A 27,270-nucleotide genomic window follows, 5' to 3' on the forward strand; every position below is an offset into this window, starting at 1 on the left:
AAATGCACTGGGATTTTTGGGTAGTATCTTTAGAAGGAAAAAAAATTAAAATCACCAAAGCAGTCCAAATAAACTTAAAAAAGAAAAGAACTATCCAGAGAAATATCTTTTACTGGGAAACCTGTTTTAAAACCAAATAAGCTAATAACAAAAGAGGCTTTGTGAATTCTAATGCTTTCAGAGAGGCCAGGATACTGGAACTTTTCTGATGTGGCCACGGTAGGGGTAGGAGATATATGTATGTATGTATATTAACAGTCCCACTACTAAATGATTTACTGTTGCTTACTTTTCACAATATGATGGTTAGGGAATAAGGCCCAGGGGTAAAAAAAGAGGTGAAAACATGCAGAAAGCTCTTCATCAAGTCCAATGTGAGGATGGTATCTCCAGGTCACTTGCCACAGAACGCCTGGATTTTAAAAGGGTGGCTGCAAACTAGAACTTGAACTAGAACCCTAACAGCCAATATCTTTGCAATAAATATTTATAACTGGAAAAGAATTATCCAAAGTGTAGGAAATTATTAGCCCTCAGGTTTCTCATCCCCACCCTGCCCCCCCCGAGAAAAAAAACTAGCTTAAAAACAACTTTTTAAAATTATTATTTTTGGGGTGATAAATAGTAGGTATTTATTTGAAATGAAAAAAAAAAAATACTTAAGTACCTGGACTATTATTTAATCATGTATTGTAATTGTGTTACTCTACCTTTTTGCATCAGAGACAGATATACAATGAACATTCAGATATCACAGATTGCACACTAGATAGTAATTCTTCAGGCCTTTTACATAACCACCAAAAAACAGATATTGGCTTCTGCAGTATAGTACAAAAGTCCACAATCAATCCAGTCTTAGCCAGTATCTTTGATTTACTTCTGTTGCTGTACAAATAATTGGCCATTACTAGGGCTTACAAGTTAATAACAGGACAAAAAAATATACATTGCACTGACACAAAAAGTCAGCTGTGTTAATTGTCATGCAACAAGTAACCAAACTTGCTGAAATTAAAAATACTTTCTAAAAACAGTTTTAACGGCATAAATATTTTATACACAGTTCATTTACCAAAACAAAATGTCTTTAAATGATACAAAGCAAAAATAAGTTTCTACCAACTTTATACATAAGAAAGTGCAAAATAACTTATCTAGGGTGTTTTGCTATTATCCAGATGGATGACTGCTATGGGCAGCAGTTCTCCTCTTCAAAAGCATGACGTTACGGTTGCACACCACACAGAAATGTTAGAATACATGGTGAAGAAATGGATGGATGGATGGAGGGATGGAAGGATGAATGAACAAACTACAGAGATCAGGCAGGAGCCCTGTGAGGTACTCTCAGAGAAAGAATACAGACCACTCAAAGGTGTGTGTACATGTTGGGAATATATATTGGTAAACAAATTTACATGGAACACAGAAAAAGATCCAGAGAAACAAATGAGTTTATGTATGTGAGTGTACTTGTGTGTGTGAGTGGTTTTTGATTTCTGCAGAAGAAACAAAAAGAAAAGAAACCCCACTGAACAAAACAGTTGCCCACAGCACCAGCTGCCAGAGGAAATACTATCATGAGGGTTTTGGTTTTCGTCTTCTAGGTATGGAAGTTGCATTGGAAAGTTTAAAAGTGTTTATCCCATATAACTTCATATTACATAGAGGAATAACCTTTACGTTACTACATACACACATTCATATATTCAAGTCTTTAAAGAATACCTCTGCCGTTGGGTTTGGGGTAAACGTGGTTCATAGACAAGGAGAGGATGCTTCTTTTAAAAAGTGTGGAATAACACTGGTACGACTCATCTATAGGGCCAGGCAGGGGCAAAGCCCCGCGGTTGTGTGACAGCACAATTCCTGCAACTGTTGAACATCCAGCATCATTTATTAGAATTGAAGTTAGATGATGACAGGGGAGGGGAGGCATGGGGAGGAGTAAGACATAGAAAGGAAAACAGAACACAACTTTTCTTCAAGTTAAAGTATTAATGCCAATAATCCTTTTATTAACGAGCATATCTGAACTTTAGAAATGGAAGGGTCTTAACCAATTTTGATATGTAGTCATAAGTAGACTGTAGGTTCACACCTAGGTAAATAAAGATTTAAATTTAGTGAGCATAAGGCACTAAAGCAGCCTTTATATTTTCTCTTGGAGACCTAGTTACTAGGAAGAACAAATTTGTTCTTAAGCTGGTTTCAGCCCATTAGGTACAAGATTACTATTGTACCAAATGCCTATTTTTGAACACATGTGCATATATGTGCATTTTAGTGCATAAGTGTGCCTGTCACCAGGGCCTAAAGATGAAAAGACGAGAAAGCCAAAGCCACTGTCCTTCGTATGGTGCCTTCATGAGTGTGAAGGCCCATCCTTCCTTTCTTGGCCATTTTTGAAATCACAGGGCTTTTAGAATTGTTCATAATATTATCATCACTAAATATCTGAAAATGTTAAAATCTAGATTAATTGTTTCATTTGCTTCATATATATATATATATGTATATATGTACATAACACACATTTTAAAAAATCCCACCACCAAAGCCTTTTTCCTGTAAACTAAACTTTCCCTTAGTCCCCACCAGCTTTAATCCCCCTGGGTTTGTGTGTTCCGTATCCAACTAGTAGAACAAATTAAATAACTAAATATTAAAATACTGTAATTATATTCATAGCAAAAACAAAAAAATAGACATTGATACAGTATAAATCTCACTGTTTTCAGGTAGATGGCATTAAATGGTTAAGGTTAATTTTAAGCAGTTCTGACATGATTCAGTTTTACAACAAGGTTTATACGTTAATTCTGTACACATTTTTTTGTTTTAACCCTTTTTTTGAAAATAAGCTATAGTAGAACGTTAGTGTCACCAAAGACACATACTTATTATGATCTATGCACGAGAAGCTAATTTCGGGTTACATGCAGATTAGTTCCATTAGTTTGGCAGGGCTGGTTCCTGCCCTAGACTGCTGAACTGACTGGCTGTATGTGGCGCTAAGAAGGTATGCTCTGACCAAACAGCAGCCCAAATATACGCTCAAAAGGGGCCTTATTACATAAGAACAACACTGAGGTGGTGTGTAACCAGGTGCAAAACACCCAAATATTTCCAGGTTCTCTTATGGCTGGAATTCTATTCTCCCACACTGCTTCTTAAAGAAGGTCCACATTATTTTGGTTAGTAGCCTAGTCTAAATGGAGATACTGTGGGCAACTTGAAAGAAAGGACATCAGGCACACAGGCTGGGTTTCAAAGGAAAAAAAAAAAAAGACCACAGATAATGTCTTTGAGGGTTTTAAAAAACATATTTATAATTAATTGGTAAATGAGAGATGTCAGACAAACTGTAAGTAGTTCACTGAGTTAGTGGTTTAACAAGCAGTTAAGTCCTTATTTAGAAAAAAAAAAAAGGCCTTTATACCTATTTACAATATACACAGTTACTTGCAAAGAAGTCAGATTTACAGCCATCTTCTAAAAGCCTTTTTTGTTGTTCTTGGTTTTTCCAAATAAGGATGAGTAGCTCTACAAAAATGAGATGCAAGAAAAGACAGTTAGTAAGTGAGGATTGTGTACTTCTCTCAACAGCTATCGTTAACAGGGAGAATCAGATATTGAAAATGTTGCTCCTAGGAACCACCTCATATTCTTGTGCTGTTCACTTGAATAGTGTTTGTCCAATTACTGTACTCTACACCCGTTTATTCAATGATCCCTTTGAATTCAGCACTTCAAACACTCAGTATGAAGAGACGTGTAAACGGAGACTGTTTCCAACGCCTTCCAAGCTGCGAGCTGTGACAGGGAATCAAGAAGGGTCCTACAACCATGGTCTCCCATCTGCTTGTTGGCATTTCAACAATTTCGAGGCCCATCTTCTGAACTCCTCTCATGCTGTAAATTGTAATAACAGTTCTGACAAACACGCACAGGGGATGAGATTTTCAAGCGTTTGATTTCTGATTGAAATCGACTGCACCTATAAGAAAGGAAAAATCAGTTAGTTACAGCTATATATCTTCTCCCTGTCTTATCACTGTGGCCAGAAATACTAATTTAAAAATCAAATGGAGAGGACTGTGGGAAGATGGAAGAACAGAAAACTCCACAAAGTAGTCCCTCCAACAGAACTACTATTGAACTGGCAGGAACTGTCATAATCAACTATTTTGAAACTTTGGAGACAGCAGAACACTGCTACATCCAAGGGAGAGCAGGAAGAAGAGGCTGGTAAAGTGCAGTAAATACCCGTGACTGTCACTCTCCATGCGGTGCCCACCATCCCCCATTCCCCAGCTCTACCACAGGCATCCGTGGGGTCCTTATTCCTAGCTCCTGGTACAGCTTGCTGGTGCCAGAGTGGGAGTTAAAGAACTAGTCCCTCAAGATCCAGGGGTATGTGGGCTGAAGACTGATCACTGATTTTGATCAGCTACTTCAGATCGCTGGGGGCCATGGTTCCAACGTGCCTTGAGCAAAAGCAGCAAAGGAGTCTTAAAGGCAGAACCATTTCTCAAAACTATGGAAAACAGTCCAAGGGCTGCATTTACTGGGCAAGAGCCGAATTGACAAAATGTAGATTAAAAAAGCCAAATGAGAAGCTCTTGGAGTGCTTGCTGGCCCCTCCGTCACCCCCTCCCCAAGCAGTAGGGAACCAAGGCCACTGTGGGTCCCTGGCCTTTTCTGTCTAGGAAAGAGGTATCTAGGAAACCCCTCCCTGGCTTGCTGGGCCCCAGAATTTCCCTCCAGGCAAAAGCAGCTTGAGATAGCTACAGCACTGTAATTGTAAGAAACAATTTAGTCAAAAAGCCTGGGGCAAAGACTTACCTGTTTTAAATCCTATAACAGAGCACCAAGGAGAGGGAGAGTCTATTTCATAGGGAATAGAGGGAGGATTTACCTTCCTATAAACAGAGGGACTCCTAAGGCCATTAGCAAGATATTCCCAGGACAAGACACAGGGTCAGAAAAGACAGGGAGAACCCTGTACTTTACATTTGCCTTGGGCGAACTTTCTTGATAGGAGGGCTGAACTCTGAAGGAGAGCACTGGACCATGCACAGCTAATTACAATACTGTGAAAGATATTTTTTATTGCATTGGTTTGTTTGGTTTTGTTAGCCCCTGGCACTTGAGGAAATCTCTGTCCTAACATCAGCTGGATACAAACTAAAGAAACAGCTCATGAACTAAATCCCAGAGTTAACACTTTAAAATACTAAAATGTACAGTGTGCAACGAAAGACACAAGACAAGCAAAGCACAGAAATGATGGACTATCCACAGGGAAAGGCTAAAAATCCAGACAACATCAAAGGAGAAGACCAGATAGTGGACATACCAGGCAAAGACTTAAAAAAGATGATCCTCAATATGCTCAACAAGATGAAGGAAAATATAGAGAAAGAAAAATGGATATCAGGAAAACAATGAATGAAAAATATGAGAATCTCAATAAAGAGATTTTTAGAAGGAACCAAACAGAACTACCGGAGTTGAAGACCACAATAACTTAAATGAAAAATTCCCTAGAGGGTTTAAAAAGCAGATTTTTGCTGACAGAACAATGAATGATCTAGAAGACAAGACAACTGAAATGAGTCAGGCTGAGGACCAGAAAGTAAAAAGAATCAAAAAGCGAAAGTAGCCTAAGAGATCTCTAGGACACCAACAAGAATACCAATATGCATTATGGGAGTCCCAAAAGAAGAGAGAAAGGGGCAGAAGGAATATTAAAAAAAAAAAATGACGGAGAACTTCCCAAACTTAGCAAAAGATGTAAATATGCACATCCAAGAAGCCCAGAGAACAACAATCAGGATAAACACAAAGAAAAATATACCCAGTCATATAGTGATTAAACTGTCAAATGCAAAGGACAAGGAGAGATTTGAAAGCTGCAACTAAAAGGAAGTCCCAATTAGATTAAGTGCCCATTTCTCATCTGAAACCATGGAAGCAAGAAAGCAGTGCCATGGAATACTTAAAAAGTCTAGAGAGAAAACAACTGCCAACAAAGAATTTTACATCTAGCAAGATTTTCTTTAAAATGGGGAGCGATTAAGACATTCCCAGACAAACAAAAGCTGAGGGAGTTCATTTGTACTAAACCTGCCCTACAAGCAACGCTAAGGGGAGTTCATCAGACTGAAAGGAAAGGCCACTAGACAGCGGATCAAAGTGGCAGAAAGAAATAAAGACATCTAGTAAAGATAAACATATGGGTAACTATAGATGCCACAGCTATTGTATTGTAGTTTTTGGTATGCAACTCCACTTCTTACTTCTTACAGGTACTTAAATGCAAATGCAAAAAACTAATGCTAAAATTATGGTTTTGGACATACATTGTACAAAGACAAAATTTGAAACAAGTAAAAAGGGGGGGGGAAGAAGAGTCTAGAAACAGTATATGTGTATGCCGTTGAAGTTAAGTTGGTATCAAATAAAAAAATGATTTCTATATATTTAAGATGTTAAAATTTAACATCTTGGTAACCACAAAGAAAATATAAGAAAAATGTATACAGAAAGAAATAAGAAGGAACTCAAACTGTTATAATTCAAAAAATCAAAGAAACATGAAAGTAGGCATTAATGGAAGAATTGTGGATCAAAAAAGATATGACTTACAAAGACTAAATAGCAAAATGCCAGAAGAAAGTCTTGCATTATCACTAATCACTTTAAATGTAAATGGATTAAACTTTCCATTCAAAAGGCAGAGGTTGACAGAATGGATTAAAAAGCATGACTTAACTATATACTGCTTATAAGAGATTCACCTTAAATTCAAAGACATAAGTAGGTTGAAAGTGAAAGGATGGAATAAATATACCATGCAAGTAGTAACCAAATGAGAGCTGGGGTAGTTATACTAATATCAGATAAAATAGACTTTAAGGTCAAAACTGCTATGGGAACAAAGATCATTATATACTGATAAAGGATGAAGACATAACAATTTTAAATTTGTATGCATCTAACAACAGAGCCCCCAAATATATGAAGCAAATGTTGACAGTGCTACATAAATAGTAGGGACTTAATATACCACTTTCAATAACGAATAGAACATATAGACAGAAGATCAATATGGAAATAGAAGACATGAATGGTACCCTAAACCAAATAAACCTGAAAGACATAGTTAGAACACTTCACCCAATAGCAGCAGAATACATTTTCCAGGATAGACCATATGTTAGGTCACAAAACAAGTCTCAATAAATTCAAAACCATTGAAATCATGTATCTTCTTTGACCAGAATGGAATGACACTAGAAATCTGTAACAGAGGAAGACATGAAAAATTCACAAATGTGCAAATTAAACACAGAACTCTTAAACAACCAATGGATCAAAGAAAAAATCACAAGGGAAATTAGGAAATATCTTGAGGTGAAGGAAAATGAAAACACAACATACTAAAACTTATGGGATGTTCGAAAGACAGTGCTAAGAGGGAAATTTATAGGTCTGAATGCTAACATTAAAAAAGAAGATCTCAAATCAGACACCTACCCTTACAGCTGATGGATCTAGAAAAAGATGAGTAAACTAAACCCAAAGCGAGCAGAAGGAAGGAAATACAGATTAGACTGGAGATAAATGAAACAGAGAATATAAAAAACAATACGATCAGCAAAATCAACTGTTGGTTCTTTGAAAATACCCATAAACTTGAGAATGCTTTAGCTACACTGACAAAGGGGAAAAAAAGAGAGAAAACAAATAATTAAATTAGTAATGGAAAGGGCACTGTTACTCTTGACTCCACAGAAATAAAAAAGGACTATAAGAGGATGGTATGAACAACTGTATGACAGTAACTTAGATAACCTAGATAAAATGGACAAATTCCTAAAAACAAACAAACTACCTATACTGACTCAAGGAGAAATAGAAGAGTAAACCAATAGTTAATCAAGGGACTGAATCAGTAATCAAAAACCTCTCAACAAAGAAAAGCCCAACAGCACATAGCTTCACAAGGGAATTTTACCAAACATTCAAGAAGGCTTAACTCCAATCCTGCTCAAACGCTTCCAAAAAAATTGAAGAGGAGGGAATACTCCTTAGCCCATTCTATGAGGCCATCACCCTCATACCAAAGCCAGATATAAAGATATCACAAGAGAAAATTACAGACCAATATATCTTATGAACATAGATGCAAAAATCTTGACAAAATACTAACACATATTAAAAGAATTATACACCACGATCAAGTGGGATTTACTGTTGGCAGGTATAGGTGGTTCAACATAACAAAATCAATTAATGTAATAAACCACATTAGCAGAATGAAGGGAAAAAACCAAATGATCATCTCAGTTGTTGCAGAAAAGGCATCTGACAAAATCCAGCATCTGTTCTTCATAAAAACACTTAAAAAACTAGGAAAAGAAGGAACTTTCCTCAACATGATAAAAGGTGTATTTGAAAACCCCAGAGCTGACATCATACTTACTGGTGAAAAACTGAAAACTTCCCCTCTAAGATTAAGAACAGAACAAGAATATCCACTATCACCACTGTTATCCAACAATAACAGAGCAATTAGGCAGAGCAATTAGGCAGAAAAAGAAACAAAAGGCATCAAAAGTGTAAAGGAAGTAGAAAAACGTTCCCTCTCTGAAGATGGTATTATCCTATACAGAGAAAAATTCACAACAAAACTCCTACAGCTAACAAAAAATTCAGCAAAGTGGTAAAGTACAAGATCAACACCCCCAAATCAATAACATTTCTATACTCTAGTAATGAATAACTGGAAGAAGAAATCAGGAAAAAATTTCATTTACAATAGCAATAAAAGAATCAAATATCTAAGAATAAATCTAATGAAGAAAGTAAAGGTTTTGCACACAGAAAACTACAAAACACTGCTAAAAGAAATCAAAGACCTAAATCAATGGAAAGACATTCCACGTTCATGGATTGGAAAACTAAATATTTTAGGATGTCATTTCTACCCAAAGCAGTTTACAGATTCAATGCAATCCCAATCAAAATTCTAATAGCCTTATTTCCAAAATTGAAAAAGCCAATCATCAAATTCAGTGAAAGGAAAAGGGGCCCTGAATAACCAAAGCCATCTTGAGAAAGAACAATGAAACTGAAGGACTCACAGTTCCCAATCTTAAAACTTATTACAAATCCATAGTAATCAAAAGCACATAGTACTACCACAAGGATAGCCATATAGACCAATGGAATTAAACTTTTGGCTCAGAAGTCAACCCTCACATTTATGGCCAACTGATATTTGACAAGGATGCCAAAACCACTCAATAGAGAAAGAATAATCTCCTCAACAAATGGTGCTGGGAAAACCTGGATGTCATTATGCCAAAGAATGAAGGTGGACCCCTACCTCACACCATATACAAAAATCAACTCAAAATGGATCAAATACCTATAAATAAGAACCAGAACTATAGAACTCTTAGAAGAAAACAAAGGACAGTATCTCCAGGACCTTGTATTAATTAATGGTTCTTTTAGACTTTATGCCCAAAGCATAACCAAGCAAAGACAAAATAGATAAATGAGACTTCATTAGAATTAAAAACACTTGTGCATCAAAAGGCTTTATCATGATGGTAAAACGACAACCTCCACAATGTGAGAAATTATTTGGCAACCACATACCTGATAAGGGTTTAAAATCCATAATATACAAAGAAATTCTACAACTCTACAACAAAAAGACAAACAACCCAATTTTAAAAATGGACAAAAGTCTTGAATACACATTTCTTTAAAGATAGGCAAATGGTGAAATAGAACATGAAAAGATGCTCAATATCATTAGCCATTAGGGAAATGCAAATCAAAATGACAATGATATGCCATTTCACACCCACCTGAATGGCTACTATTTAAAAAAAAAACAAAATTATAAGTGTTGGGGAGGTTATAAAGAAATAGAAACACTCATTCCTGTTGGTGGGAATGTAAAATGGTGTTGCTGCTGTGGAAGACAGTTTGGCAGTTGCTCAGAAAATTAAGTATAGAAATACCATAAGGCCCAGCAATCTCACTTCTAGGTATATACTCAAAAGAATGGAAAGCAGGAACTTGAACAGATATTTGCACACTGATGTTTGTAGTGACATTTTTCACAAAAGATGTAAGTAACCCAAGTGTCCATCAGTCGATGAATGGATAAACAAAATGTGGTATATACATAACCCATGGAATATTATTCAGCTATAAAAAGGAATGAAGTCTTGATAAATATGACAACATGGATGAAACTTGCAGATATCATGTTGAATGAAATAAGCCAGACAGAAAAGGACAAATATTGTATGATCTTACTAATAAAGAAGAAATTATAATAAAGAAATTAATAGAGTTAGAACCTAGAATATAGGTTACCAGGGCCAGGCTAGGGGTAGGGAATGGGTATTAATGCTTAAACTGTACAGTTTCTATTTGGGGTGTTGGGGAAACGTTCTGGTAATGCACAGTGGTAAGGGTAGTACTATATCATGAACATGATTAACAGCACCAAATTTTATATTTGAATGTGGTTAAAGGGGAAAATTTAAGTTCTAAATATACTACTAGAATAAAATTTTTAAAAAATTGAACAGAATGCTTTCAATGTAATGCCAAAGACCATAGATGTTTTGTTTCATGTGGTTGACCAAGGACCCAAAGGATTGCTACTTGATTCGTTTTGGTCTATGAAGAACAGTACCATTAAAATAGGGTTAAGTTATTTTTTGAATGAAGAGAATTAAAAAGAAAAAAAGTTAAGATTTTCTTTAAGATGAAACTAAGGGGCCTGACTGCCTGTATTGGATGGGTCTCATTCCCTATAAACTGATGGGGTGTGAATGTCTTTACTTGGAGCTTGACTCTTCTCTTGGCAGGAGAAAATGACTTGCTGCCCATTTTAAAAGATACTTTGGTCAGTATCAAGTTCTTCTGGGCTTTTAACCATTTTGTTGATCTAGTCCTCATCATTTCTTAAATAGGTAGTTTGGCTTTTCGCCGGGTCCAAATGTTCTCATTTTCTATTTATCTTCATAGAACTGTTTAAAGTAGAGTATATGTAAGAGATGTCCAAATTCTTTAAAAAAGAGTATTTAGAGTTCCTATTCCTGGAATAAAGCAGGCTGTGACCTTAGATGTAGTATTAAATCACTTTAAGCTTGTTTTTTTATAAGCTTGAAATGGAGAAATACATATAACCTTCATTAATCTACTAGTAAAAGTGTCCAGAGAATAAATGAAGTGCTACAAACTTTAGGGGCTTAAAGGACTGTCACTGCATTTTGAGGAAAACCTCAGGAACTTTTACAAGTTCTTTCAGCAGCTGAGGGCACAGAGATCAAGGATGGGATTCGCCATCCTGGACAGCCCTTTCTTCTGTGCCTGCTCAATATTTTCAATCGCTGGTTGGTCAGTTTTTCAAACAAGGCCTCCATCCAATATTTGACAGCCATGGATAATTTAAAGAATTATGTCCATTTAACATTATTTTAAAAATTAAACACCACAAAGAAGAGATATGTATGCCCAAGTATATACGAGGCTGTTGACTGTCAGAAATTACTAGTTTACTGTATTTTATAGAGTGGTAGGCTCAAAGCTCAGAACCACAACACAAAATCCTCAGCCAGCCTTATACAAGCTCCCATAAGGAACAGCTGACAGCTAAATTCTGACCACCTTATCTTGAAACAGGTGCCTAAGAGCAGAGGTTTACATCATTAACCTGAAAAAAATTATAACTACTTTTTATCGAACATCTATACTGCCAGACTCTGCACTTGGTCCTATACAATGCTCAGAAACATTCTCATTTCATTCTCTCAACACCTCTATGAGAGAGCTGTTTTCATCCACATTTTACAGATGAAGAAACTGAAGTGTAGAAGTTCAGTAACCTGCCTGAGGTAAAGGCAACTGAAAGTAGCCAAAAGAGCATTTGGTCAGTTGAAATCCAAAGACGATGCCCTTTCCAGTAAGTTACTGCTGCCCAGAAATGATGATGCAATCTGGGAATAACATATTTTTGGTGAACGTATCTCTAGAGTAAGGTAATATAAGCGTTCAGGTATACTGACCACAGTATATTATTCTGTTTTATGGCATGGAAAGTAAAGACTATACATGTGTATATGGAACCCCAGTGTACGACAGAGAGGACATTCAAATCAGTGATGACAGGACAACTGACTCTTCATCTGAGGAAAGAAATAGATCCAAATGGACTACAGACCTAACTATGAAAAAGGAAACTCTGAAGCTTTCAAAAGAAAAGACAGAAGAAAGAAATAGATCCAAATGGACTAAAGACCTAAATATGAAAAGAAAACTTTGAAGCTTTGAAAAGAAAAGATAGAAGAAAGAAATAGATCCAAATGGACTAAAGACCTAAATATGAAAAAGAAAACTTTGAAGCTTTTAAAAGAAAAGATAAAAGGCACGATCTTAGGGCAGGGAAAGATTTCTTAAGATTCAAAAACACAAAAATCATAAAGAGTAATAAATCTGACTACATCAAAATTAAAAACTGTGTGACAGAAAAAATATATACAGTTTAAAAAACACAAGCCACAGACTGGTAGAAGGTATTTGCAAGAAGACAAAGGATTAGAGGCTAGAATATATATAGAATCCCTTAATTAAAAGAAAAAGACAAGCAAACCTGAAAGAAAAATCGGCAAAGTCACTCAAGAGGAAACCAAATGGCTAATAAGCATAGGAAGAGAAGTTTAACCTAACCAGCACTGCAAGTTAGAACAATGAAATACTATTTCCTAGCTATCAGATTGGATAAAGCAAAACGTTTGGCAATACCAAGTATGAGTAAGAATTTGGAGAATGTTCTTATCCTGCTGAGGCTGTGTAAACTGGCACTGCTGCTTTGGAGAGGAACTTGGCAATATCTAGCTAAGCTCAAGGGTATATCTAGGTTCTCTCAATTCCATCCTGAAGTGTCTATTTTAGAGAGACACTAGCACGTTTATCTAAAAGGGCAGCACTATTTACAGCAGTGATAAATGGGGTGGGGGGTCCTTATGAGTTCATCAAAGGGAAGTAGATAAATTGTGATATATTCATACAACCAAATTCCTGACAGCAATTAAAATGAACATACTAGAATAATAGTTATCAACATGAACAAATTTAAAAAACACTGTTGAGTAAAAAAACCAAGTTACAAAAGAGTACATACAGTATGCTATATTTATATAAAACTGAAAAACACAAAATTTTTGTATGTATTATTTATGGAAACAACTCATAAATATCAAAGTATAAAACAACTTAGGAAAATGGAAGCTTCTATGGGAGGGAAAGGGGCTTATGACTGCTGAAGGGTGAAAAGAGGACTTAAAAGGTACCTGTACTGCTTTAGATACACATATTTCTAAGGAAAATATGAAATACCAGCATCCACCCATTCTGAGTTATGGGTGTTTGTGATTATCCGTTCTGTACTTTTCATTATAAACAAAATATTTCACAATTATGGAAATAAAAAAGAAGAAACAGAAAGTGACGATTGGTACTAATATAGCACAGTGTAGGGGGGACACCAAAGCAAATGAGACCCTGTGTGCAGGGCATAATTAACAACCACAGGGAGTTTAATCCATGGAAAATCAAAATGCATGTGTCTCATCTTACTTCTGGCAGAAGAGCTGACCGCAGTTCCTGCAATGGTGTCGTCTTTCTGTGAGGGAAAACCGCACCGAGCAGCCAGAACAGCTGTCACCTCCTTCATCCTTCACCCAGTGGTCAGCAGCAGAACGGCCTGGCTGGTCACTCACAGACCAGCTGAAAACTCGGCCTCGACTATCACCGACCAGGATCCTACTGTGATCCCTGCAGGAGACACATGCAGAAAGTCACATCATGCAGGCCCCAAAGCGGTCACCAGGCGGAACAGCTCTCTGTCATTCAGTGATGTGCTTCTCGAGGGTCTCCAGTTGTGTGTGAGTGTGTGTAGTGGCTAGTGAGGGTCATGGGGAGGGACCATGATCTGCTCAGGGGAAGTAGGTATAAAGAGAGAAAGAGAACTGAGCCTGAATTTGCACTTCCATCACAACTCTCTTTGAATCAGCTCTTGCTGGATCTTTGAAGAGCAGAGAAGGCAAAAGTTTATTCTATTATTTACATTTTAAATTCAGAATTAAAATCCACACACACTGGTAGATTCGATTTTCTGAGCCACAAATGATAATACAAATGAAATCTGCTTTCCCCAGACAGGCCTGGAGTGTGTGGCCTCTGGATAAGTAAGTGATTCACTTGGGAAGAGTAACTGGAAAAGTTTGCCACTTACTTGGAGATGCCTAATGCAGTGATCTCTGCTGGATGTGCGTTGTCCTTTCGATCGAAGGCTGTATGCATAGTTAGCTTGCTCCTAAACACCAGCTGCCGCTCCCACCTGTACCCTGGAATGGAAAAGTGGAAAACATGACATATATAGGAAAGGAAATCAACATTTGGTGGAGATGCCCAAATAGGGTGTTCTTAGAAGCTAGGGTACTTAAATGTAGAGTTACAGCAACTGTTCAAGTTGCCAGCAGATGCTGCCTCAGTTGAAGGTGAAGTAATCTATTTTAAAATTAACCACAGACCAGGTAGGAGAACACCTCATTCTCAAAGACTAACTGGAGAGAACGGGAAATCTTCAGTGCAAGATGTATAAAATTTGTCCAGTTGAGGACCTTGCCACTAACTCTGTTAATTTGGTAAAGTTACCTGCTGGTACAGTTTTATTTATGTATTTGCAATAAATAACTTGCTTCCTTTCAAAGCTGATTTGTGAATGAATGCAGTTTTTGGTTTGAAGTGATTTGCTTTAAAACTGCTCAAAATATTCCAAACACCATTGTGGGATTTCATCTTTGAGTCCACTTTACACAAGAAGTTTAGAGACCTTCTTGGTGCCCCAGGACAAAGAGTGCATCAGGGAGGGGTCCCAGGGAGAGTTATGCACCACTGCCTCAATCTACCCACCCTCACTCCAGAGAACTCGCCATTCCATTCAGCCCTCACACCACCTACAAGGAGTGAGAATAGATACCAGACTTCAAATTACCAGGTTTCAATCTGCTATAATTCCGCACTTCGATGGGATTAGGGTGAGGGTGGTTAAGGGGAGCCTGCAGATGGGCTTTGGCCTGGCCCTCTGAATAGTTCACAAATATGAAGCCGTCTTTCTCATCTAGGCTGAGCTGATCAGACCAGCGCCTGGAGTCATGGGAGCCACTGTCAGTACACCAGCTGGCTGTCGCTCGGCAGGAGGCTGCCCTGGGCCGGAGGCTGATGCTGCTGGGCTGGCTGGGCATCTCTTTGGGGTCCTGGGTGATGCTCTGTTCATCTGCTTCTGAATCACTGCTGTCCTCATCTTGGGCTTCCTGCCCTGCATAATGTATTGGGAGAATCATAGAACATACACACTGCATTTAGACACAGTGTCGGCGCATGGGTATTTTTTCTTACCAGTGAAGACACAACAGATAATGATATTTTAAGCTAAGTATAACAACAAAAGAAAAAAATTGTCAGGATTTTCCGCTGGATTACAGATAGCAAAACCAAACCAAACCAAACCAAACCAAACAATACTAAAAAACAGTAGAATTTCTGAAAGAGTTCACTGAATACTCTTTGGTCCAAATCCTTAGCCTAGCATCCGGTCTTTCACAATCTGGCCTTACCCTGCCTTTACCAATCCTCACCCTGCCCCATACTCTCCACCAGCTATACAGAGCCCTCAGGTTCTCCACACAGCCCTGCTCCTCCTCCAGTGGCTTGGCCCGTGCTGCTGGCCCCATCTAGACTGACCTTCCCAATCTCTGTGTGTTCTGATTGTATCTAGCTTTCAAGCGTAACTTAAACATGTCTTTCACTAAAATCCTACCCAATTCCCTCAATTGAAAGCATTCTCCCTCTCCTGGACTCCTTTAACAGTCTGGGTCTCCACTGTTCTTGAAATCCTCACCCTATAAGACAATGATCAGCTTGAGAGAAGGGCCTTGTCTATGGGAGTCAATGAATGCTTGATGAATCAATGAATAAATGATTAAATAATGGATGAACGAAATATTGATGAAAACATTGAGGATTCTGTTCTTCTTTCTTTTTCCATTGTTATTTTGCATCTCCTCACTTCAACTCTCTACTCCCTTGCATTAAAGTCTACTGGAGGGAAAATTGATGGAAATAAATATATATGATTAAAAAAAAAAAAAAAAAAAAAGGAGAGCACAGGCACACATAAGAAGAGCCAGCCTGCCAGACATTCATGTAAGTTTCAGCAAGGTAAATAATTTGTTTTGCCTGTCTTCACACTACCACCACTAATTTGAATGGATTTTTTCCCTCTCAGTTGTCACAATGGTGAGTTTTAAGGTCCTCAAACAAGCAGCTTTGGAAAAGTCTTGGATTTCCAGTGAACCACTGGCTTGTCTTCCCTTTCCCCTGAGCAACTGTCCCCCAGTCCCACTACTTCCACACTGTCTGGAGTCAATCCTTCCTTGTTGAGTTCTCCCCTCTGCCACACCCTGCCCACAATATGAGTGTACAAGGAGGAGGAAGGCATACAAATGTCTCTGCTCCATGAATTCTGACCCCTTCTTCCATCCACTTATTCATCTCATCTTCCACTGTTATTCATTTAAAATCTTCTTTAAAGGAAGGGAAAGAGACCCACTTCTTGTTGTACCCTTTAACCCAGTCTGACACGTAATAAGTAACTGCCAAATTCTTATTGAATTGAACTGAATTTTTATGTCTCCAAACACCCAGATGATTTTTTTGGTGGAGGTCCAATTGACTATGTAGAGATTTACAAGCATTAAAATAACATAAGCATTAAAGTGCCCTTCCCATGAGATCTTTTCTGCTTTCTGATAACAAGCCTCTTCCCTCAGTAGCTCCCTCATGTAGCCAAACTCACAATGAATTCTCAGTGTACAAAAACTAACTGCTGAGAAATAATCTGAAGGCCAAACACAAAACCCAGTTACTTTCTGGGAAGTGCCTTGCACCAGCTGTTGTTGTCGGTGGTAGTGGTGGGTGGCAGAATGTGGCGTGGGCGTGTGGGGGAGAGGAGAAGAGTTGGGGGAGCTTCTCTGGAAACTAGCAACCCAAAGCAGATGTCTATTTGGTTTTACAGCATTGTTTCCAATTGTTCTGTATAGGATAATCTATCTCCATATATTTCACTGGAAAATTTTAAAGTGCTTTATAAATAATAGATAATAGACTTCCAATACCAGGCTTCAGTTTGAATTAATGCCCTACTTAAGCAAGCCAGGGGTGGGGAATCTGAAGGTAGGTGGGGAATCTGGTCTGCTGCTATGAACGGTTTACAAACATAATACCATCCTCTTATCCGACTGAGCCTACCAGGTGATAAGTGGGAGCAGACTTGGGATGGAGGTGCAAGCTTGCCTAATTTATCCACCACTAGATAAAAACATAACAGTTCTGTTATGTATTTTCAGAACTGAAAGCCCAAGCCTTTGATACTCCAGAAAGCTAGTTACTATACATAGTATAGAATGTGGAACCCAACAACAAGATACTATCACACCGGGTGCCCAGTGAACTAGAGAAAATCATGCATGTCTGCCCAAAGGAATTACATAATAGAGAGCTATTATGTTTCTGAGAGCAACGCCCAACCTCAGGCTCCTGTTTATGTTGTGTTATCCATAGTGACTTAATCAAGAAAAATGAAAACTGTTGAATAACATTTTAGAAGGTATTAAATACCTATTTGTGCTTCTGGACAGTCTTCCTGCATTTCCAGGACTTCAACAGGTTCAGGAGCTGGTGTTTCAGGAACTTGCAAAAACTCCATTCTCCAAAACTGAATTGAAACAAGTATGAAGATAAAACATTAAAAAACAGATCAAGGAAATAATTTACATATTACTGGGTGAATGTGGGCTTTGGAGAGTTTAGCAAATAACTCATTTTTTATTATTGAGTGTAATTAGATTTTCCTGTATATTGAAAATTGTGGCAGGGGACTGACCGCCCACATAAAAGAGTGGCCCACAAATGCTTTTTGTTTTAATCATGAAAAAAGCAAATGTGACAGCTTGTGTATATATATTTACACTTGGCTTCATTACAAATAACATTTTAGGCAACTGACTTGTGCATATTTTAGCAATATTCTATGCAAGGCATAAATAATTCTTTCCTTGGTCAGGTCTGAATCAGAAGATTTCAGTGTCTTCATTTGAGCAGATGTCCAAAATAGAACTAAGATGTAAAGTTAAAGGGAGCTGGAGTTGTTTAGTTTAGAATAATGCTTCCTACAAAATCCTCTCAGACCCTGGCATATGCTGATGGACACTGTGAATCTCCAAGAAGGCACAGAGTAAACAGGATCCCCAAACTTATTTGGCTACGGAGTTTTAAATTATTGCCTCACAGATTTAGTAATCTGAAACACTCCTCTAGGCAAGCGGACTTTGGTGTGTGCATGGACCAGAGCTGCTGCCCAGGGTGTGTTGTGGGGAGTAGGCTAATCATCTCACTGTCTCTGGGCTTGGGACTGTGATTAAAGAGGATGGTAATCAGCCAATCTCTGCTTTTACGAAGAACACAACTAAAGAAAACAGGCACAAATAAAAGTCTCCTGAGAAAAACCCAAATATCTGAACAGACTGCAAAGGTAAACACTCCATTTATTCTGTTTTCTGTAGAGGCTCAATAAAGAAAATTCAGAAAATGATAAACTACACGTAGCTTAGAGGATTCAGGTGAAACCCTCTGGGATTCTAGACAGGGAGTGGACCCGAGGCCTCTGGAAGCCTTTTCTAGCTCTGTGATTCCCTGTAGAAAAGACACAGTCCCTGTTTACGGTTTTCCCTAAGAAGCTATTTGACAGGCTGAATAATCCAACAGTTATCCGATTGGTACATTAAGCAATCCCAATGTGACATGGTTATCACGTTTAAGTGTTCTTCTCTGTCTAGCTGTCAAGTGGTTAGACACTACACAGGGCTAATTTACTTAAAAGGAAGAAAAGAGGCCGCCTCACTGATGTTCACCCTGTCTAATAATGCAGTGGAGCGAGGGCTTGCTAAACAATATCACAACCTGTACCGAGGTCCTTAAACCGTGCACAGCTTCTCAAGGTTCAGGTAAGTCAGGGCAGCAAACATCCAATGAGCTTTCCTCTCGGCTCACTTACCCGAACCACTCCATCCGAGTGTCCCGTTACTATGACGTTCTGTGTGTCCCATTCGTTCATCTCCGACACACAGCAGCAGACAATCTGCTGGCTCCTGCCCGTGAACGTGTTTACGCTCACGATGGGGTTCCCATTAATGCTCCACACATGGATATATGTGCCGGCACAGGACACAATGTCCCCCTGAGAGGATAAAAGAAAAACTCTTCACTCTCTTCTCTCCCTTCATAACGTACATGAAGCTTCAGAAGCAAACTGAATCCTTGGCCTACCTCTCAAAAAAGTCTCAAAAAAGCCTTTCAGTGCTTAGACTAGTGATTGGGTAATTTCTGAGGTAATCTGGAACTTTGTGTTTGCTGACATGGTGTGTTCACTCTAGCTTAAAGACACACCCTGGACAGAGACCTCTTTGAGAATTCAAAGTCGACACTGTGGCCCAAGTGATCGCAAATGGAAACTGAGGGCAGGAGCTCTCATCCCTCAGTCTGTGCCCCAAGCACACTGCTGAGTAACGTTTCATTGCAAGTGGAAGCAGTTTGCAATCTGAGGAAGTAGTGAACTACTCGCCCCGTCTCCTCCTGTTTAAGAGTCCACACTTCTACTTAACTTTGTAGAGTGAATCCAGCCACCAAAACCATGGGGTAGAGAAATTTTTCAGTTCAGATATAGTGGTAGTGCTCTCTTTAATAAGTGAAAAGATGAAATGTTGGTAACATTGAAATCTCCTATTTTAAAATTTGTATTCTCAATAGGGATTGGGGAATAAGGAAAAAAAAAAAAAAGACAAAAACTGATACATGGGTTACTTCTTGACAACTTAAAAGATTCTAAGACTCCCTGAACGGGTAATTCCTGTTTTCAGGAATTTCAAAGATAGAAGCGAGCTTCTTTCTCAAATTCTACCAGGCTGAGCTCTACCACTGCTAAAGGAATTCAGAAGCTGTCTGAAGCGTCTGCTCTGTGCCAGTTACTGTAGAGGACTCTAGGTCATTCCAGTTAATCCTTACAACAACCTTGTGAGGTTAGCTGTCAGTAGCCCTGTTTTACCGAGGACAAAAGTGAGGTACAAAGAGCTTAAGTAACTTGCCTGGAATCACAGTCAAGATCTGAACCCAGCTCTTTCTAGCCCTAAAGCGCATTCACCATAAAATGCTGCCTCTCTCATCCCTAAGATGCTGGGTTTGGAAACGACCTGGAGAATTTCAGTACAGTCTGTAGACACAGGAAAACCTACGGAAATTTGAAGACAGTCGTCAAAAGCAGAGGGAAAACTAGAAGCTGAACAATAGGAGCATCTCAAGAAAGAAAGTAAGGGGGAGGACTGGGGCTTTTTCAAACCACTGTTCTGTTTTTGCTACTGTTCTCTATCTCTCCCTTGCTCTGCTCTTTATCTATCAAGAATCAAACCAAAAACCCAAGCAAAAACGATAATTTGTGAAATACTACTGTGTCTAGTTCTGTATCTGTCACTGAACCATCTCTGAAGGAGTGCCAGCATTGAGCTTTAATTAATGGCCTCAGCCTCTGCTACAGACAAGAGGCAGCTGCTCCATTTATTCCAGGGCAGCCTCAATTAGGGTGCATTAGAGCAAATTCTGTGGTTATGATGGCTGAGCAGTAAGAGGAGGAATGAAAGGGCAACTGCAAGGTAGCTCAGGCCTAAAATGCAAGCTGAGGTAAAGGAGACTGAATATTTGGTTGGGAAAACATAACAGAAATAGAAATCTTTTCATGAATTAGTAAGAGATTACAAAAGCATCTTAAAAGGAAAAAAAAATCAAGAAAACATCTATAGTGTTTATAGCAACAACTGCAATCCAGTGGGTAAAAAATGGCCCAAATAAAAAATGATTATAAATACATGACTATAAGTAGTTGAATTCTCAGTATTTAAGATAAGAACAAGCCCAGAAGAAATTGCTATAAACAGTGGAATGAAGAATTTGACTCAGAGCAACCTTTCTGGATAACAGTGGTTCTGTTGCACTGACATTTTCATAAAGCTCTTTAGGTGCAAATGTTGGTAGGACCAATACAAGGTGCTGTTCTAAAAACATCTTAAACCTTCCAAATATATCTAATAACCAGTTTCTGACTATTCTGCTCCCAAGTGCCCCCCACTGATTCCTAACTCTGAGCACTCTTATTGTATCAATCAGATACTCTAAGTGACATTCACTAGAACTGAATTTCTCTTTTTTCTTTTCTTTGAAGGTAAGGTCTTTGACTGAAAGCATAATGCTCAGTATCTTCTGGTAGAAATCAAAGATGTAGCATCCTTCAAAAGGAAAGCTGCCACTGTGGGTGACGATATGAAAACCATTCAGTGACACGGCCAGACCTACTCTTTATCAGGTATGATGAACACAGGATAAGGGTAAAGGTGTAATGGTTGCATAATGCTAAGAAGTGATGAGGCTGGGATGGAATCTCACTGATTTCCAAAATTGATGTGCATATGTGGGCACCATCTGCATACTGATGCGATCACTTGGATGTGGGGCCTCAGTCTTTGGAAGCCCACCCTCAAGCTTCCCCTGTTTACCAAACAACCTGAGCAATGAATCCCTTTCCTGTCCACCTCAAGTCAGCCCAGATGGCTCCTAGTGCATTCATTTTATTCTGACTCATTTTCTTTATATGAGAATATAAAATATTGAATATAAAGTATTTATTTTTGAGAAGAGGTATTACCCTTTGAGAACTTTGGGACTGTTTTGAAAAGAGCTCTAAAACAATTTTTCTCTTGTTTGGTTACCCTTTTCACTTTACATAATAAATAATTTGAATGCATCTGAAAACAAATTTCAGCAAAATTCTAACATTCTTAACAAATCCTACAAATTCTTTGGGTTTAAAAAAAACACATTCTAGAATATTGTTTTATTTGAACTAAATCTTGTCCTCTTTTAAAGTATGCAGCAATAAAGGGATTTTAAGTCGGACCAGCTCTCCGGGTTATAAACTCTTAATATCCATTCATTTTTGCAAACAACACATATATCAAGGAAAATGTAACTTTTACAAAATGAGCTCTTATCAACTTAAAAACACTTAGGGTCTTTTTTTGTTTGTTGGTTTTTTTTAATTCAGGTTGGCCAGAACTACTTTCTTTCCTAAACATAAACCAAGTGGGTAATTTGCTACTTACTGTTAACTCATTGATACAAAGAGCAGAAACAGGAGCTCGATGGCCTCGGAGCTGGGTTAGAAACGACAGTTTGTTCAGATCCCAAATGATGCAGGTTCGGTCACGGGACCCACTGACAATTATGTGATAGGCTAATGACGCTGTGGCGCAGGTGACAGTGTCAGTGTGACCAAGCAGGGCCTACAGGTGAGCACAGAAAAAATGAGGATGATCATAATGGCAGTGTTCCTATCGTGACTCTCCACGATCTTGGACACATTCACCAGGGAGGGATGGGTGTGTGTGCTGGGGAGGGAATGCCTTGGGCAGTGGTGTCTGGAAAGGCTGGAGGTGGCTCTTCTTTCTCCTCTTACTGTCCTTGCCTCATCCCACCAGAGGGAAGAGAGAAGTCTGGAGTACTTTGGAGACTCTTCTCTCCTTTTTTACTTTACTTCTTTCCTGAACTCAGGCCAGTATTTTAGGAGGAAGGGAGAATAGCAACTGCAACCCAGCTTGGGTTTCTTCATACCATTTCTCTTTGGAGATGTATTGATTATGTGTCCCCACCCCCACCCTCCCCTCAAATAAAAACTTTAAAATCTGAATCTGTTCTTTTATACCACAACTCCTATTAAGCCCATTCTAGGAACCATAAATAATTTGACGGATTTCTTTTTTTTTTTTTTTTTTTTTTTTTTTACTGCACAAACTGTGAGAACCATGTGGTTGCAGTGCACAGAACTGGAAGGATAAAGGGGAGAATGGTCCTGATGTGGCAACCTGCTGAGGTCTAGTTACTGAACTGAAGGCATCTGGACAAGTTCTGTCTTTTACTGGAATATGAAGAGAAACAGGGCCCAGGGAAACGGCAATGTCGGAAAATAAGTTAGTGTTCTGAAGAAAAAGATGTAGATAACTGTTAGGAGTTCCTGAGCATTTAGAATGAGCCATCTTCCCTGGCAGAAGAATATGCTTGCTTAAAATGATCAGTTGGCTTAAAATTTTGGTCCTACAGACACCCCTATTATATGCTTAGCAAATCCCAGAAGCTTGTTTTAAGGAAGAGGTGCTTTCTGTTGAGGGGTTACTGGTACAGTAACTTCAAGGTCCATTTTCTAAATTGAAATTATTTGTAAGCAAGAATTTGGATCAGCAAAATACATTATCAATCTTATATCTCTACATGGCTTACTTCAAGATCAAGCAATTCAATTACAATTTCTGGCCTACAAACGGTAGCTGGTCTAAGTACAAGGGATCCACTTCTGTCCACAGATACGTAACATGCCACTGTTTGTTTGAGTTTAGCTTTGAAATAGCTTTGGAGTATGATAGAACTGAATTTCAATCTTGGCTGAGCACTAAGTATGCCTATGAGCATGTTTTAAACTTTCTAAGTTGTGGTTTTCTCAGGTGAAAAATGGGGCTAATAACTATTTTGCAGAGCTTGTTGTGAAGATGAGAGTTTATATTTTTAAAACAACCAGCACACATACTCTGGTTTCTCTTCATATCAGAGAAATCTTTCACCTTAAAACAACCAGCACAGTGCTTGTGTAGATACTTAATAAATGGTAGATATTATTGTAACAGTACTTTTCCAATTTGTATCAGGAAAAAAAAACACTTGGATGTATGCTCCATTAAAAAAACACACACAGTAAATTGACATACTAAAATCAAATAGTAAAAGATTATGGCTTATATTATAAAGGGATTCTTGTTTTAAGTAAAAATTAATCATAGAATCAGGTACCTAATTTTAGGTACCTGATCAAAAATATCTGTCAATTAAATCATTATGGGTTGTATTGAATACATTCATGCGTTTGTCATTTCCTAAGGATATGAGAGAGGAGGAAAGGGAAAAAGCCAAAGAATCAAAGACTTACTGGTCTAGCTGAATAAAAATCACTCAGGAAGGAAATTAATATGAATCAATAGGTTAATACAATTTGATTTGTAAACAATTTACATATAACTTCTGAGAAATATTTATATTATTAAATATATTAAAATATATATTACCTAAAGACAGGTTGCTTCAGATTTCAAAAAAGGACCAGCCCAGACCACTTACACAAACTATCTTCTTATTTCATTTCCTTCTTTTTTTTAAAAGCATTTCTAGTAAGAGGACAATTTTGGTTTTGCATGTTATAGATCTGAAATACCTTGGAATTAGGGAAGCTTTTTAGTTTCCCTAGGGTGTTAGCAGCTGAGATGGGAATAGCCCCACCTCCTCGTTTTCAGCCTCCTCTGTTACCTGTTTGAGTGTGAGGGTCTTAGCTTTTTCTTTCGAGGTGCCCATCTCCCACACACACATGACTGTGCTTGTTCCGCCCGTGACGACCAGCTTGGGGTTGGGGCAGATGGCACAGAGAATCTGGCCCCACTCAGACAAACATTCATAAACAGTCACTACCTGTGAAACAAAACAGATGTGAGGCACACATGTCACTATGTACTACAAAGTTCTCAAATACAATAAGCATAGGTGAATGGAGAATGGCCTCTCTGGAGACACCTCACAGACAAATACTTGTTTGCTTTCTGGGCTGGTTTCAGCTTCGCAGCATTTTCTCTGAAGGCCTACTCTGAACTACAAACTCCTAAATACAGATGCTACTGAAAACCGTAATAAAGAGGACTTTGCTCACATGGGGGTCTCTAGTTAGGTAAAATGATGTTCAGGTTGTGTGATGCTATGCAAAATGCAGGGGATTATTCTCTGATAAAAGGATGTGTTTGCTATTGCCAATTAGAATGTTAAGAGGAAAGCTTGATTGCTATTGTTTAATGAGAACATTAACATAATTGTATTATAGTGCAGCACAATAGAGTTGGGCAGTCCATATCCATCTTGCATTCGGGAGGGACAGTCACAGGGCAAGCTCAGGGCAATAAAGGATCACTCCATACTGCCTCTCCCAAGAGACACTTATGTGAGTCTACTGCTTCTCAGGGGATGGGGTGAAAGGTTTCTGCCAGTCATTTCAGAGTACCGAATAGGCTGTTCTGCTGGGCAGTATCAACTGAGTACTGGAGTGGTTAGGATCTCTTTGAGGAATTCTTTCAATGGGAGGGAAACTGCTAGCTCCTAGTACACAGCTTTCCAGAGAGGCTTGTTCTGCGGGAAATGTGAGTTGCCCACTAGTTCCCTTACGCTGATGTGGCGTGGTGACGCTCTCCCTCCCTCTGGGCTGTGGAAGAACAACTGACAGAACCTTGGACTGGGTTCTCTCCCTGATTTCCTTACCCCTTCCCTCCCCATCCCATTAATTGGGATATCAAGATAAAGAAAAAGTGAGATTAAATAAGTGAGAAACTATACAAACCTTGTCTGACTCATAGGTCCCGAGCCTGCAGCTGAGGTCTGCATAGCCCCAAGCAAAAGTTTTGTTCCAGGTTGGTGGGATAAGAACCTTATTTTGTTCTACTGCAAGAATGCCTTTATCTGTGCACACTATTTGTCCCACAGGTTCTTTGAGTTCTATAAAAAACAAATTAATGCATTAGAACAGGAAGAGGGAAAACCAACTTCATTATCCCACATCGGACTGTAAAGTAATCTCAAATATTCATACCAGTTAAGCATCCTGACACTTACGTTAAGACAAAATGGTCTTAGAAATAGAGTTTGGCTTTTGAGTCTCCTATAAGACCTGTGGGATGGGACAGGGACTCTGGCAGGTGCTCTATAGGGCTTTCCTCCAGCCTTCCTGCCTCTGGACATTGTAGAGTTTGGCTCCTAGCAGTTAGGCTTTCCTTCTTGATACTTGGGGTTACACAGAGCAATCTGGGATGTTCCCAAGAATGTTGTAGATGACACAGACCATCAGCCAGTCTAGGCTTTTGGCACATCTCAAGTTACAGCTTGCCTTTAGACATCCCCAAGGACGGAGATGATGTTCCCCAAGAGTCATTGACTGTCCTCTGGACTAGAAGTCTGTGGTTAGTCCTTCAGAACAAGGTAGTTGCTGGCAAGTGACTAGAGCTGGCCCACAGCAGAGCTTGTGTAATGAGGGAAAATGGCATAGGGCTGTTAGCCAACCCGGTTAACCAGACTTTGAAATTTCACTTTTTAGATTTTTTTATAGTGACAACTGCAGGCCTTTGCAAAACATTTTTTTTTTTTTTTTCATTCTAAGGGGAAAAAATCCACTTGAAAAAGTGCTTTTAGATAACTCAGAGTACTTCAAAAAAAGACACGTCTTTTAATTGGCATATTAAAAATGCAGTGTGCCCTTACTGCTATTTCTAATCAGCAGAACACATATAAATGAAGCTGGAAAATGAAGACAGAATTGTTCTACATATATAATATGAAGTTAAAGATATAAGAGTTTGATAATTTAGAGTTCACTATCATAGGAGGAGAAAACATATTTGATTCTTTTTGATACAAAAATCCAAAAGGCCAAAAAAAAAATCTAACAAGCATTTGGTGTTTCAACAGAAAATATACATAGCACTTACTACATCATTACACTGCTATTGAAAAGCAAATATTGGTAAACTAGGATTATTAAATAATCCCACAAAATCATGAACCCAAGGTTTACCTCCCACTGCCTTACCTTTTACCGGTGTTAGAGAAGGCCTCAAGTTGTCTAGGTGATGGAAGAAGATCTTGTCAGTTGTAGATCCCGGTGGGACGGAGACCCCCGCATTGTCTCCATTGAGCCGACTCCTCACTCGCTTCGGGGGATGAGGTTTTTTAAATAACTGGTATGAGAAAAGATGGCCCACTTTATAATAAAAACTAACTTTTATTAAGCCCTTTTATATGCCAGGTATTGTGTTCTTTTTCACTTAAACTTCACAACAGTCATTGGGTATGTTATCCACATTTTACAAGTGAGGAAAGAAATTCAGAGGCTAAGTTTCCAGAGATCTCACAACTTAATAAGTAGGG

At 38.5% G+C, this 27,270-nt stretch overlaps 1 protein-coding gene across 10 annotated transcripts in view; it reads right to left on the bottom strand.

The window, feature by feature from the left end:
* Nucleotides 1-856: 856 nt before the first annotated feature.
* Nucleotides 857-27,270, bottom strand: part of WDFY3 (WD repeat and FYVE domain containing 3) — a 364,802-nt gene continuing 338,388 nt past the window's right edge. For 8 of the 10 annotated variants that reach the window (XM_037830163.1, XM_037830160.1, XM_037830162.1 and 5 more), the window contains 10 exons: nt 26,933-27,080; nt 25,691-25,845; nt 24,619-24,777; nt 22,374-22,553; nt 19,223-19,405; nt 17,788-17,884; nt 15,104-15,427; nt 14,342-14,453; nt 13,684-13,881; nt 857-4,003 (listed from right to left, as the gene is read on the bottom strand). In XM_037830163.1, the coding sequence (XP_037686091.1) occupies nt 3,880-4,003; nt 13,684-13,881; nt 14,342-14,453; nt 15,104-15,427; nt 17,788-17,884; nt 19,223-19,405; nt 22,374-22,553; nt 24,619-24,777; nt 25,691-25,845; nt 26,933-27,080 (1,680 nt within the window). In that variant the 3' untranslated portion in view covers nt 857-3,879. The remainder of the gene's footprint in view (nt 4,004-13,683; nt 13,882-14,341; nt 14,454-15,103; nt 15,428-17,787; nt 17,885-19,222; nt 19,406-22,373; nt 22,554-24,618; nt 24,778-25,690; nt 25,846-26,932; nt 27,081-27,270) is intronic. The other 2 variants (XR_005215912.1, XR_005215911.1) reach the window with 2 other exon arrangements.

Source organism: Choloepus didactylus, chromosome 3, assembly GCF_015220235.1.
Source record: "Choloepus didactylus isolate mChoDid1 chromosome 3, mChoDid1.pri, whole genome shotgun sequence".
Lineage (NCBI taxonomy): Eukaryota > Metazoa > Chordata > Mammalia > Pilosa > Megalonychidae > Choloepus > Choloepus didactylus.